The sequence below is a fragment of the Drosophila navojoa genome, chromosome 4 (genome assembly GCF_054131105.1).
Source record: "Drosophila navojoa isolate 15081-1374.11 chromosome 4, UAZ_NAV_1.0, whole genome shotgun sequence".
NCBI lineage: Eukaryota > Metazoa > Arthropoda > Insecta > Diptera > Drosophilidae > Drosophila > Drosophila navojoa.
The window spans coordinates 18524915-18540909 of NC_142892.1; the positions used below are offsets into that span (position 1 = coordinate 18524915).

General features: G+C 34.3%; 2 protein-coding genes across 3 annotated transcripts in view; both read left to right on the forward strand.

The window, feature by feature from the left end:
* The window catches only part of bbg (PDZ domain-containing protein big bang), a 268523-nt gene that overhangs the window by 4329 nt on the left and 248199 nt on the right, over positions 1–15995 (forward strand). The window lies entirely within an intron of this gene.
* LOC108650261 (trypsin-1) lies at positions 13932–15305 on the forward strand. Its single transcript, XM_018099380.3, has 3 exons — positions 13932–14341; positions 14410–14978; positions 15052–15305. The coding sequence occupies exons 1-3, from the start codon at positions 14005–14007 to the stop codon at positions 15223–15225; spliced, it is 1080 nt and encodes a 359-aa protein (XP_017954869.1). The 5' UTR covers positions 13932–14004; the 3' UTR covers positions 15226–15305.

The window sequence follows — 15995 nt, forward strand, 5'->3', positions numbered from 1 at the left end:
TATCGTTCTTTATCTTCATCTCTCTTCTCGTTCATCTTCACCTTCATCTCCTACAGGGTAACTTTTTTCCTATCATTCTTCTCTTATTTTGTTTACATGCTTTGCAGAAGTAGCCCTCGCTCAAGTCAAGTCAAGCTCGTAGGCTTATTTATAACATATTTGCAATTCATGTAATTGTATATAAAAAGTGTTCTATAAGCTCCTACAGGGTAGCCCTTCGTTCAGCACTGCTCCTCCTCCTCCTGCTATATTTATTTTACTTTCCACTTGGCTGCGCATCTTTTACGCAACTTGTCAGCGCTCAATGTCAAGGTTGTAGTCGCATTTTTAATATTTGTTTATACACAAATACAGACAAACACACACACACTCGCTTGCATATACATGTATATTTATTTATGTATTTGTATTTGTGCTGTCCCGGCTTTTGGCTTGTACGGCGTGGTGGTGAGTAGGCCCGTCTGGCTGCCTAACTGGCTTATTGTTGCGGCCGCTAATTGCGGCTCACCACTTGAGTGGAACGCCCCGAACGTTGTTTTGGCATTTTGTAATTGCTTCATTTTGGCTAAGTGCTGCGGCCAATTAATTGACGCTCACGCCTTAATGGCAAAAATTTAACCAGATCAAGATAATCAGCGTAGAAAATGGCGCACTCCCCTAGGGCATTAGCCGGACAACATATGAATGTAAATTTTTAATAAGCATGAAAAGATGAGCTAGAGTAGGTAGAGTTGAAGTGCGGATATATGTATGTATGCGAAGAAAGGAAGTTTATAGAGTTTATTAATGGATTATACTTATTTATAATATATAGCCGTTACTTATAGCCCAACGAGAGATGTATACAAAGGCTAGAAATGGAAATAGTAGAAATATTACATGTGGTCGATTGTATATCGTGTATTGTATATCGTATATTGTATATCGTATATTGTATATCGTATATTGTATATCGTATATTGTACATCGTATATTGTATATCGTATATTGTACATCGTATATTGTGTATCGTATATTGTATATCGTATATTGTACATCGTATATTGTATATTGTATATCGTATATTGTATATCGTATATTGTATATCGTATATTGTGTATCGTAAATTGTGTATCGTATATTGTATATCGTATATTGTATATCGTATATTGTATATCGTCTATTGTATATCGTATATTGTATATCGTATATTGAAGCTGTGAGACCAAGCTCTTGAAGTATATACAGTCTAACTGTCTACACATGATTAAAATATATATTGTTTACTGAAAAGACTTAGTATGGTTAGAGTTCATAAAGATCTATAAAAGCTATATGGATTATTCACAGATAGACTATATATTAATATTATATACATATATGCTTCAAAGCTCATAGTTTTTATATGATGTAGAGTATACATGGGTATCATAAAATTTATATAATTCAGATAGATCTTCTTTCAACACTAGTCCTTGATTGCCTATTGTAGATATAAAATGCAAAACTCTTTTCATCACGACTCACGATTGCCCAAAGATCATTTCCAAAGTCAAGCCCACATTCATCAGCTTTCTGCTGCTCTCATCTATTATCAAATACTACCGTATCGTCTGTCTATCGCATATGACCCTGAGCTATGCCTAAAATCTTAATTATCATTAAAAATTAACGCGCTTTTTTCGGGTCTATTATTAGGCATTGATAATTGTGTCGTCTGTGGATGAAAAACGCATTCATCACTTCTTCGTCAGCTTTTAACGCATTATTGAACAAATATTAATTATTAACTCATTAGGGCGAAAAAGCATCTCAAATTTATCAATATGATTTTTCTTGAGCCGCAGGTCACGCATGTTTTTCTTATTCTTATTCTGCTTCATCTTCTTATTCTTATTCTATTAGTACCGTTTCGAGATGTTCTTGTGAACCGTTAAAAATTTCACCTAGAGCGCAAAAGCGAGCCAAACCCGTCTCTCGTTCTGGAAACTATAATAAATTTGACTTTTTAATGACAAAGAAACATTTTTTATGCGTTTTTTATGTGTGAAAATGAAGCAGAAAGCACAAAAGAGAGCGCAGCCAAAGTAAACAGTCAAAAGGGTCAGGAATTACTAGAAACAATGGCCACCAACAATGTCGACAACGGCATACTCTATTCTATATATGATATACGACCTAAGTGAAGTCGTGTGAACTGCAATGAAATATACTTGTGTGCAGGGCAAATGGAACTGATTTCAGTTAGTTGACTTTTAAAAAGTGATTACAATTGTTACTTTTACGTTTTAAAACTTGGCTCGTTTTTTTTCAAAGAAATCTGTAGAGTCAGCTGGAACTTAGAGCTAGATCAGAAAGCCTCTTTAATAAAGTTTGCTTAAAATTTTTTTAATATCTTAAAGTATTTAATTGTAATTTTATTTATTTACATATTTTTTTGTATGTTTATAGTCAATATATAAATATTTATATAGACAGGCGTATAAAAAAAAAAAACAAAATATTTAATTAATATAAAAAATGATTCTAATCTATAAAAAAATATTAATTAGGTACTTAAAAAATTATATGTATATTTGTTATTAAACTTATAATTAAGTATTACTAATCTTACTAATGCATAAACATTTTTTTGCAATTAGTAAAATAATTTATTTTAAATTTTATTTATGGAAAAGATATACCTTCCTTAATTTTATAAATATTTTAAGTATATTAAATATGAAATTATTTATTTTTTATATACGTCAAAGTATTAGGTAAACCCACAATAAAAGTCTTAGATATAGAATATTATTAAGAGCCTAATTAAATTATGTAAATATGCAAGATATATGTATGCGTATATAGGCAGTTAACTGTCTTTAGATATTTGCAAACATTTTTTTCAGGCAAAGAATTTATTTATTCTCCATCTTTAGTCCAACAATATTTGCACATAGTCAACAAATACTTTATTGTATTTACTTTTCGTTTTTTGAATGTCATTGAATTTAAGAAAGCATTCAAAATTTGAATACCCTTTAGTAAGGGTATAAGAAAAGAAGACATTAGATGCAGTTAGACAGCCAAAGTACTTAGAGGCAGAAGTGTAAATGAGCAGGAGGAAAGCAGCTGGTATAAAATGTATAAAGGTATAAAGTTAATATAATACGTAATTATAAACGTCTGCGGGCTACATACTGACTGAATGCCATTCAGTGGTTAAGGTCTCTGGCACACGTAGTTAGTTAGAGTACGCGTTCTACGAGTTAGTCTCTCGGATCATGACATGGAGAAATGCGCGGATGACAGCGTGTAAATAATAGCCAAAGGGGTGTTTGTGAAGAAAACCAAAACCAAAGCCAAAGCCAACAGCAAAAGCCAAGCGAACTACTGTTGGACAACAAGTGTTGAGCCCATCATCAGCAGGCCGCAAAAGAAAAGCCGTACTGGACTACTGTGCGGCGGGGTCAGTGAACTTGGCGCCACAGCAAAAAGACAACAACAACACAAAGCCATAGATTGATGATGTTCTCGAAATGTGTCATATTTCTTAAGAGTGGCACAAATATTGTCAGAGATTGGCACAAGTTAATTATTTACAGAACAAAAAAAAAAAGAAACAACAGTTTGTTTAACTAATTTAGTTGTTTAGCTCTGTTATAAAAATTATTTATGCGAGTTGTCAGTTGAGGCAACTGTTTTATGGACTTTGAGTGTTAGCAGCTTAAACCAAGATTTATATTTAGAAATAATATTTTTATATATGTATAAAGGTGTTAGTTTTTCTTTTTTGTTATTATTATCAGTATTATTACTATTATTATTTTTTTTAATAGTAAAACACGTTAGTTTTGAAAATAATCATTTTTATATTTTTTTTGTTATTATTATCAGTATTATTATTATTATTTTTTTTTTAAATAGTAAAACACGTTAGTTTTGAAAATAATATTAAAAAGAAATGATAATACCGTCATCCTCATATATTATATAGAATACTCTATGTTAAACAGCGTCAAACTGCAAATATTTAATATTTGAATTTTATTACTTAATATTATATTTGGGGCGAAAAGATATATTATGTTGTTTAGGTTGTTTTTATTTTTACTGTGTTTTTATTTAAGTCAAAACAAAAAAGAAGCTGTGATGATTTATGTATGTTTTTTTTTTTCATTTGCTTATAGTTATGTACATATATATAATTTTATAATTTATTTAATATAATTATTATAATTTAATATAATTAATATAATTATTTATAATTTATTAATTTTTTTTTTATTTATTTATACTATTTTTTTGTTTAATTTATCAATTTTTGTTTATTAATAAATAACTATTTTTATTTATTTACTTAATTATTTATACATGACAAATTGCTTTATAATTTTATTATTTTTCTGTATATTTTATGGATGCGCACCTATTTCACTGAAAATGCTGTAAATCTCATGTGTTTTCATATAGAAGGTGCGCTATATATTTATTTATTTTCATTTATTGTGGAAACATTTGCTATATAAGTTTATAAATATCTTATAATAGATATACTACTTTTATATATGTATTTAGTATAAATATTTTTTATATTAATTTTATGCTTTGTAGCGCCATCTTTCGAATAAACTTTGCTAGCACAATCGTTTTTTTTATGAAAATTGAGATTAGGCTTGGCTCTCGCTTAGGTGGATAAATAATTTGTTTTAGGGCTTGGTTTATGAAAAAATATGTAAGCCGAATGCTTACACTGGAAATGAATAAGCAATAAATTGAAAAAAATATACATTTATAGATTATTATATTATCTTGTATTATTTATATTATATTATTTTACTTGTATTGTATTTATGAGCTAAGCTTTAAATATATATGTTCAAAGTGCATTTATATATACTTTGTCATCATCAATATCATCTATCAATAGTTATGAAGCCTTTCCTAAATGTTCAGGTCTGCTCCATACATGCGAGTCTTCAATAATTGGCAAATAGCTTCGTCTTTTTTTCCAGTTTGTTAATAGCTTTGCTGCATTTAGCAAACGTGTGTTGTAATCAATCGAAGCACTACTTAGACAGACGAATGTAAGGGAAAAACACTTTTGAAAAACTCCAAGAGCGTATGCAAAAAATGTTTCGATTTGGGGCCTTTTGGGCAAACTCGTTGCAATTGGCTAAAAACGGTGTTAATAACGCAAAAAAACAGTTGCGTTTAAAGCATATGCCGTTTTGTTGCTGCTGTGGCATCGAGACCATGCAGCGGGCTGTGCAATCAGCTTTAAACGGCAAACTGCAACTTCAGTCGGCAACCGGCAAAAGCAACAACAACAACAATAACAACAACAACAAGATAAGGCGACCGCCTGTTGGCCGCTTGTCTAACTATTTTAACCCAGTTTTGCGCTATGGCCACACATTCTTGTAGGAGCGCAAACCATAAACAAGTTTCAGTCAAGCAAAAACAATAACAACAACAAGAAATAACTCACTGCTGCCAGTAACAGCAACAACAACAACAACAAAAGCAACAACAACATCAAGCAACAAACAAAATGTGTGCAAATTGAAATTGCAGCTAAAGAAAAGGCCAATTGCAAGTGCGCAACAAGCAGAAAAGCCAAAAATCGAAATAGACAAGTAAGAGTGCTTTTGACGCAAGCGGAGGAGTATCGGATACCCTGTAAAATAAAGTTGGGAATAGTTTATATGTGAGACAAAATAAGTCTGCTTACAGTTTATGAAAGATTTTAACCCAAGAGAAATAATATACGAATATGCATTATGAGTTAGACAATAAACTTCTTTGTACAGTAGATATGCTGTAATTTGTACATGCATATACAATAATAGAATAAGATGAGTTTTCTTAAGTATTTGTAAGAGTAATGGGAAAATAAGTTATATAAAAATATGTAAATATTTAAAAAAATATAAGACGAAACGAAAGACAGACCAACTGAAGACCTGTAGAAGTTATATATTTTATAAAATAAGATATACCCTGTATACAGCACTTATAAATGGAAAACTTTAAATAAAGATGACGAATCGAACTTCCTAGCTAGAGTAGATACACGATTTTATACACTTTATTTTAAACATATGCAATAAAATAATGACAAAAAGCGGATTAAATTGTTTATGACAAAAGCGGGCGCTTGCCAGGGCTACAAAACTAAAAGTTGCTCTGTAAACACAGTTATATCACCCAACAAATTAATAAAGTGTATAAGTAATACCAGAAATTTGATAACTTAAGTCAACGAGGCAAAGCAATACTTGGAAATAGCACTAAATATATACGTACATATATAAATAAGGCATTAGTAATCAAACTGTTTTACTCGTTCCATGCTCGATTCACATATTTATTTATTTATTATTTTATTTATTTATATTTTCGCTACTACATAACATTTAATATATAGGGTTTCATTTATATATTTCTTCGAGTCTTATACCTCCATTTCAATATCTATAGTTTGTATACTTTAGTTCCATTTCTAGCCAGTCTAAGTCTCGCACAATTTATAACAGTTTTTAATTAACTGAATCGCATAAATTAACTTGGCCTAATAACTGCTCTCTGCTGTCCGTCACAAAAGCATATTAACATGCATTATACCCCACAGTGCTGTTCAATGGGTAAAGCTTGCATACATCAGCCTGCTTTGGTTAAGCCTATTGTCGGCCCTTTTCGCCAACTTCAACAGGTCTAAGCGCGTTCGTTTATTGCACTTAAATGCGGGTCAATAGGGATTTACGGTTAGGCGTGCGACCGTTTCGTACGCTAAGTATCTGCGGAAATGTGGTGCCTGCTAATGAGAGCGCCAACCGATTAGTTGCGCCCCGCTACCCCTACCCCCAGCACACTGGCGATATGTGGCATGAATGGACACTTTGAGTGGGCCAGGCGACGGCGACGACAAACAATGGGTATGGCCAATGCGAATGGGAACAACAATGAGTTACAGTCCAAAGCTGGCAAACAGTTATGGCAATCATCAGCTGGCGAGCGAATCCATTGTGCTCGCTTGCAGCTAATTTGGCGCGACCAACTTAGAGAGCAGTACGTTCTTAACTGACCATTGAGCGCGATGACGGGGAGAATGCGTCGCATAACTGTATTTGGATGCGGACCAATTGATGTGCATTTCCTTGTGGAATACCCTTTCTATGTAATTCTCACTGCGACAAATTATGTACACTTCCTAGCGCAGTAGCCTTCTCTGTGATTCTCATGATTACGAGCAATCATAATGAATAGCTAATATGCATTTTGTTGTAGTCTTAAATGTCGAATTTCCTACTTTATGATTCTGCTCTATAAATATGGAATACACTTCTCTGTGATTCTCATAATTGTGCATTTTTGAATATTTATATGATGTGCCATTCATTTTGCTTAACAACTGTACATTTCACCTTTGTTGTATATACGGAATGCCCTTCTATGCGCTTCTCACGATTATGAATGCAATTGAAGCTCATTTCCTTGCCATCATTAATACAGAAATTCTCATAGTTAAAAATATAAAAGTATAAAACTAATGTACAATTTTTTTTAAGAAGAGCAAGGAATGCACCTATTTGTAATTGTCATCATTATGAGTACTTATGAATTTAATTTGCTCATGAATGATTACTGAGCGAGACCTACTAATGTAGCTTAGTTTCTATTTAAAATCTTTATGTTGTTGTGTCTTTAATACACTTCTCTGTGATTCTCATACCAACAATTACTTCAATATTTATAAGTGTTGTTTATTTTATTTATAATTTTCAATAAATTATTCATTTTATGTAATGTATATTATTAAGGAACTTAAATATTGGACAATTCCTTGTCATATTCATGTTTATACAATATTTTTTGTACATCTAATGTAGGTATGGGCAATCAGTGAATAAGAAATACAAATACAGCATTCATTATTATATAGGTAACCCAAATATCAAAACTTCGAAATGTTCTTAATGTTCTCTAAAGACAAGTAGACGAAAATTATACTTTAATTATTGTTATAAGTATTCATTGACCTTAACCAAAATCTATAGCTGCTTTGTGAACCCGGAACAGCGTAAAGTAAAACTATAAAATATAATTTGTGCCAAATAATTATTGGGAATTTAAGATAAATATTTATCCCAAGGCTTAGTATTCCGTTTTATAACTGCTTTGAGTCTAAATCATTTAAATTTTCGTAAAAGATCATTGAAAAAAGACTTGCCAGAATATTGCACTTCCCTTGAACGTTTGTGAACCATATCGCTTTTGCACAAAATGAGAGACGCGAAGCCCTACAAAAGCCCAACCGAAACTCGTCTTGCGTATGGTCAGTAACTCACACGTATTCGCACTGTACGTAATCGTATATTGTTTGGATCGTAACTGACAAAAAAGAAAAAAAAATACAGTGGGTTGGGGGAGCGTTACAAGCGCTACTTGGTATGCCCGGTGCGAGAGTCAACGCTCAATTTTCAATTGGTTTGGTGGCTTATTAATTACCTCACCGCACGGTTGCGTGTGGCGCATACAAAAGGCGCCCAGTGCACAGCAACAACTGACAAAAGAGCGGAGCAGACCCGAACCAGGCCAAATAGAACCCACAAAAGGCGTTGGACGAAGCGACGCGTTGCGCTGCGCCGGGTAATACGAGAACCGTAAATGGAGCGGTATAGATGTCAATGCGCTTCGCAAGTCTCTGACCAAAGCAACAAACCTAAACAGTTACGCTTCATTTTCGATTAAAATGAAATGAGTATATTGGTTTTTGTGCAATGTCCGTCGTGCTGTTCGTATGAATGCAAACCTTTACACAGGTATTGAACTCACAGGGACTTGAGATGGGAAAATATAAATTAAATCGAGTGTACAGATATTCCCCATGAATAAGTATTCTGCAGTCGTTAACACTCATTCTTACTTGTATTGTTTTCCCTCCCGTTTTTGTTGCTTTTTCGTGTTATTTACAGTTTTTGCTTTCTGTGCAGCTTTTGCGCGCATAAACAAATGAAGAGTTTTAAAAAAATTGAGAGTGAATTTTGCTGTTGTTGCTTTTGTTATTTCTCAATTGGCAAACTAGTTTTCGTTTTATTACATTTTTCGACTTTTTTTTTTGCCTTTGTTGCTTTGCATATTTTTCTTCAAGTGTCATTCGTTGCGGCTTGTTGTTGTTGTTGCTTACTTTCAAATGTCAAACGAAGTTGAAGGTGGCCCAGTCTGCATATATAGACGCAGTTATTTTTATACTCATATGATTTATATTGAGTCATGTTTTCGATGCTGCCAAACGAATGACTTGGACAACGAACTTGACTCGGACAGCTTTTGAGCCGCACTTTGTCTACTCACTTTAACTTTGTGTGGGAATTAATTATGTTAAACCAGTTGGAGTATACTATATACAAATTTGAATAGATTTGTTCAAAAGCAAAATGTTAAATTGCCTTTAAATGGAAGGCTAAAATTGGCTAAATTGCGTGCAAAAGAATTAGTTTATATTTCAGAAAAAAAATAATAATTTCATTAAAATAATTAAATAATGTGGCTTTAGTAATATTGATTCATAACTATTTAAATTAATTTTTAAAAATAATCCAGCCTGTTAAAAAAGGTGGAAAATCAGATGCCTACAAAAAAAAAAATTATAAATTATTATTTTGTTAAAAATTGTTATCATAATAATAGTAATAATATATAATAATAATAATTTAATTCAAAACTTAAATATATTTAACAATTTTAAAAAATGTTGTAATACCTAATAATAATAATATTACCATATACATATATATTTTTTAAATATATATAAATTATATTTTTTTTTACTGAAAGAATTAGTTTATATTTCAGAAAAAAAATAATAATTTCATTAAAATAATTAAATAATGTGGCTTCAGCAATTTTAAATCATAACAATTTAAATTAATTTTTAAAAATAATCCAGCCTGTTAAAAAAGGTGGAAAATCAGACGCCTACATTAAAAAAACAAATAATAAAAAATTTTTATTTTGTTAATAATTTATGTTATTTGTTAGCCAAAAACATGAATAATTTTGGAATAATAAATTATTATTTTTTCAAATTATTATTTGTTAGTCAAAAACATGAATAATTTTGCAATATAACTTTCACTGTATATCACAAGAAATACCTTTTAAAACCGGTCAAAAAATTGCAAAAAAAAAAAAAAAACTTTAACTAACAATTTTAAACACATTAAGTAAACAAAATTTCAATTCGTTTGATTTGATTAATCTTCCACAAAAGCAAGAAAATTACTTAGCTGCATATCTTAAGTGCAGCTAATACTTTTTTAATAGTTTAAACATAAATAAATAAATCTTCAATTATATTCGTCTAATATGTTGAGCGCACGCATGGCTCGTTGCGAACGCCGGCTCTACGATTCAATTTAATTAAAATGCAATGCACGATGAGCAAAACTCATTAACAAATGGCAAACAACGCCATAAACAATTTCGTGTCATAAACAAAATCGTGCCATACTCAAAATAGTTGCTGAAAAAATCCAAAGCAAACAACAGCAACAACAAAAATGCTGAAGTGAAACTTAATGAAGCCTGAGAAAGTTGCAACAAGTGTGTGTGTGCTTGCCTGAGCCCAGCTGAGCGCAGCTCAAGTGACAATCAAATTTTTGACTTACAACATTAAAGAAAGATCAGCGCAAAGAAAAAATTTGAGAGGGGGCAAAATCGCAGCCAAGTAGCAAATAAATTGCAGCCAGCAACAAAAATGCGATAATTGCTAACAAATTTGTCGGACACAGCAGCGCATAGCAAGCATGCAACACAAATGCAACAAGAATAACATGTCTACGAAGGTGACGGTGACGGCGATGGCGACTGCGACGGCCTTAATGCATGTCCGTCTGAGACTCGTCGCGTTGATTGTTCATTTGCAGACATAAGCGCACAGCATCCACTTGTTCTTTGGCTGCATCTCTGCTGCTCTGCAGCTCTGTGCGCTGACCCAGTTTGCGGCAAGTGGAACACACAGCGCCAGCCACGGCTCAGCATGTCGAGGTGGCCATAAATAGCCGGGCGATGGTTTTCTAGAGACCACAGAGACGGCTCTTCCACTCAAGTTACTGGTTTTCCGCTCAAGTCTTTCTCAATGGGCGACTCAAGTTTGTTGCCTAAGTCTTTCGTTCTGAAAGAGAAACGACTTCAAGAGCAACAGCTCGTCTCTCGCAGCAAAACGAGTTCTGTTCGTTGTTGTTGTTGCTTTGCTTTTTGGGATGCTGCAGAACTTTCTTCCATTGATTCTAGCGGAACGCATATAAATAACAAATTAAGACTTTCTTTCTGCAAAAGCCAGAGCCCCCCACTTCTAGACTCTATGGAAGCTGTCCGTTCGTGGTTTTGTCTCATCATCCATTGAATTGTTTGTTATTTATCTATCTAGAGGCGAGAGCTGGCTGGCCAGGTCTGGCCGTTCGCTTCGTTCCTAACCCAAATACTACGCTCTTTCACCTGGACTACCTGGCCGCTGTCTCTCTCTGTGTGTGTATGTGTGTGTCTGTCTGTGCACCTTGTGTCATTCGCTTGTGTTGTTCGCTTTGGTTTCGGCTGTAGCTTGAGCCCTTGTTGTTGGCTAAACAAGACAAGAGATTATCAGCAGCCGTCGCAGCTGCTCTTGGCCCAAACGATTTACATGCGTGTCGTGCAGGGCTTCCCCGCACTTGGCTTTTTGGGCGGGCATCTCATACACTCGTGTATATATCTCGTTTTTCTTCTCGTCTTTCGATTATGCGCCTTTATCTGCGGCTTCATTAGTTTGACCCAATTTTCGATTTGTGCCGCGTTCTTTTTACTTTCTATTTTCTCTTAACGATCACTAGAATAATTTTTATTTTTTGATAGACGTCTTGTTAGCATTTTGATTATAGTTTAATTTCAGAAGAAGGCGTTTGCTGTTATTTTACTTTCATTGGGTAGAAAATAAAAACCTTAAGTTCTTTTTTTATTGTTTCCGTATGGGAATTTAGTTTGACTTTCTTTGATTTGCTGGGGCGTTGGCTTTGGCGCTTCCGTTTTAATTTTAGTTTTTTCGTTTCTCTCCCTAAGTCTAGAGCTGCGAATGTTTGGCGTATGAAACTAGTTTATGGAAATAACGAGAAGAAAAGCGTCTAAGTAGACTAAGCAGGGATTTAAATGTGATTGGCTGCATAACAAAATAAATCTGACTAATGGCAATTGAAGCATGGCGAAAGTTTGAGTTTGTGATCTAATTTAGGGTTTTACATGCATATATACTGAGTATATATAATTTTATTGAATTTAATTCCATATGGAAGATGAATCTATGTATAAGTTAGATTAAGTCTTGTACATATATAAAGTTCCCTAACTTAAAGCAACTGCACATGAACTCATTCTCGGATGGATAATACCAACAGAAAATTGGTTATGACTTTTAACACTTTTTTCCAGAATATAAAATTATTATAGTAGACATAACTACTACAAATAATCATAGCTTTATCAATTACACCTAAAATTATTTCTGATATAAAATATTAATTTGTTCTTTTTAATTTTGCAGGTGAGCTTCAAAACTGGTTTAATTTTAAATACTATTTTATGTAAGTATATCGTGCAATATTTATACCATGAAAATTTAATGCAATATTCATAAAAAATTAATAAGAAATATTTCTATATAATATGAATATTAGATTTATAATAATATTTTATGTAAGTATATCATGCAATATTTATACCATGAAAATTTAGTGCAAACACAGTCTTAGCTTGACTACAAAGCTAATCAGTATTTAAGCTTTATTTAAATTAATAAAATTCCAATCTTAATTTATTTCACCATTTAAATTTATAATTTAGATAAATAAAATAAATTTAATGTGAGATATTTTTATTTATTTAAATAGTTGGCTTATTTTTTTTAGCAATGTAATTAATTAATTAATTAATAATTTATTATTTTTGTGTTAACATAATTTCATTTAATGTAAACTTATTTGAATATGTAAAAATATTTGAATACGTTTCATATTGTCTATGAAGTTTTTCTTAAATGACTAAGACAAATCAAGCAATTAGTTCTAGACAAATATTTAGTTAATGAAATAAATTTAATTTATTTCCGCAATTCCGAAATATAATTATATGCTCAGAATGTGTATAATCTTTTTTGATTATGATATATAATAATTTAAACTTATTTAATATACATAATAACATATTATATAATATATATTATAATCCCAATTTCCCTTACTTAAGTATTAACTCTAAGCCAAAACCCTATTGCCGTACGTTTAAAATTCCTTCTCATCTTTATATAATCTCTTATCATCATCATCTTCTGCACTCCTTATATAATTCTATGCTAAAACGAAACCATTTTGCTTTTGCGCTTAGCTCCGCTATTGATTGTAGCTAGAATTATTGAAATTTCATATGTGCAAAACTTTTTTATTAGCTGCTTTGTTTCTAGCTGCAAGAACTTTGTCATATTTGGGTCAATGTAATCGAAATGATTTACGATCATTATGAAGTTTCTTTAGTGGGTCAGGCGAATTTCAAACGAATTCTCTATAAACTTATAAATCTTGCGAAACAAGCATAAAACTGATGAGCAAAAATAGTTTTTAAATAGAAAGTAGAAAAATAAGAAAAAATACCATTAACATAAACTTTTGATATGAACCGAAACCGAACCGAACCACTTGGAGCTGTCAACAATGGCTTTTTGTTGAGATCGTAAACAGCTTAATTGACAAATGGGCTTAAGATTTTATGGCATTGCCAATTGGGTCAGGCAGGGTCCGAGGGCTTTTGAGTGGATCCAAAAACTAATGTGCAAATTATGCTAAAATATAGATGATAAAAAAAAGTATTGATTGGCGTTTTAATGGCAGTATCATTAAGAACAGATATACCAAATGTATATATGTGTATGTGCTGCCTGGCCATGGCCTATAAGAACCGTTAAGTTGGCTACATTTGCAAACAGTTGACTCTGGGCTTGTGGTTCGTGCGGTGCTCAAGATGAAATCCGAGTCGAACATCTTTCTCTATCTGCTCAGCCTCTGCTGCTGCTGCTGCCTCTATGGTTTAGCTTCTGGCTATGCCTATGAGCCACCGTTTCGTGGTTACTTCTATAACAAGCCAGCTCGGCAGCCGGCTCTGCTAGGGAATAGCTCTGCACCGCCGCCCGGCGCGCAAGCGGATTACATCGATGATCTAATCGAGCAGCAGAAGCAACAAATCTTGTCAAGTGTGCTGGGCTCCAGTTCGGCCGCAGCCGCTGCCCCGCCCAGTGGCCAGCCTTTCGACAGCGACAGCGATGCCAAGGCCATTCGCGTCAACCGTTGCGCCAATTGCAGTGAGTATCCGAGCGAGAATCGAGTCGGTCTGTGCCTGCCTCTATCCCTGTGCCTCGATTGCTTGCAGCCTGCGGCGTGCCCAATGCCGATCGCATTGTGGGCGGCACTCAGGTGCGCACCAACAAGTACCCGTGGATAGCTCAGATGTTGCGCGGTGCGGAGCTCTTCTGCGGCGGCACTTTGATCAACGATCGCTATGTGCTGACCGCTGCGCATTGTGTGCATGAGATGGACATGTCGGGCGTCTCGGTGCGGCTGCTCCAGCTGGATCGCAGCTCCACGCACCTGGGCATAACGCGCGCCGTGGCGTTTGCGCATGCCCATCTGGGCTATGATCCGGTTAGCCTGGTGCATGACATTGCGCTGCTGCGCCTGGACGCGCCCGTGCCGCTGATGAAGCGGATGCGACCCGTCTGCCTGCCCACCAATCGATTCCAGTCGTTTGACTACCAAAAGGCCATTGTCGCCGGCTGGGGGCTGAGCGACGAGGGCGGCGTCACCTCGAGCGTGCTGCAGGAGACCACGGTGCCCATCATCACGAACGCCCAGTGCCGGGCCACCTCCTACAAGACCATGATCGTGGACACGATGCTATGCGCCGGCTACGTGCAGACAGGTGGCCGGGATGCCTGCCAGGTGGGCTGCCTACAGAGCTTAGCTTCCCATTTGACTTGAATTTGATTTTATCTTGGCTCCATTTCGTTTGTAGGGCGACAGCGGCGGTCCACTCATAGTGCCGGATCGCATCTTCCGTTTAGCTGGCGTCGTCTCCTTCGGCTACGGCTGTGCCAAGCCAAACGCTCCTGGGGTCTATACAAGAGTCAGCAGATACCTGGACTGGATCGCTGCCAATACCAGAGATTCCTGTTATTGTAATAAATAAATGAATCGTTTATATATGTAATTTCTCTGTAAGTTAAATTAATAAAATTATTCTTATTGGGATTTTAGATATTAGAAAAATGAGTTTAAAAGTTTATTTGGCTTAAGTTAAAATAATAAAATTATGGCAACTTTTTTTTTTTTTAGAGTAAAAACTTTAGAAAATTTAATAAAAATTTACTTGCAATTATTTCATGCTCTGGCATGCATAGAAATTACTCATAAACTAAATCTTTAAAGTCTCTTCCAGTCTCAGCTAACTCTTTTATTTATTATAATTCATTCGAAAGCGCTTTAAAGTAATTTAAACTTTTCCCTACATACATATATACAGTTATGGAAATTATTCACGTTCATCCTTAACCTTAACCCTGGGCACTTGTTCGCGCTGCTGCAAAAGTTTGCCAATGCAAATTTTCTTTTTGGCCAACAGCACCCCCAACTGGGTTAGCAGCAAATACTTTCATAAAGTAATTTCTGTGCAAATATTTTTTTTTATTATTTACCTTCTTTTTTGTTAGTGGTGGAAACAGGTTATCGTTGGTTATTTCGGCAAGTCAATGAGGTATACCTGCGCTGGCCTTTCACTTTTTCGTACATACGCTGAAAAATCAATGGGGCTGCGAGACTTGGCGAAAAAATATGCAGTTAGGCCGTGACGGACCATTTTTGGCATTGTCATCGCTGGGCAGCAGAATGGAAGCCAAGGACAGCGTGGAATCGCTGACACATTGTTATCAGTTGTTGGCGCAGGTTTTCGCTCGATCGGGG

Bases quoted from the DNA above. Each gene is read 5' to 3' on its own strand.
- LOC108650261 (XM_018099380.3), top strand. From the start codon at position 14,005: ATGAAATCCGAGTCGAACATCTTTCTCTATCTGCTCAGCCTCTGCTGC. The intron at 14,342-14,409 runs GTGAGTATCCGA...GATTGCTTGCAG, and splicing joins CAACCGTTGCGCCAATTGCA to CCTGCGGCGTGCCCAATGCC. The intron at 14,979-15,051 runs GTGGGCTGCCTA...TTTCGTTTGTAG, and splicing joins GTGGCCGGGATGCCTGCCAG to GGCGACAGCGGCGGTCCACT.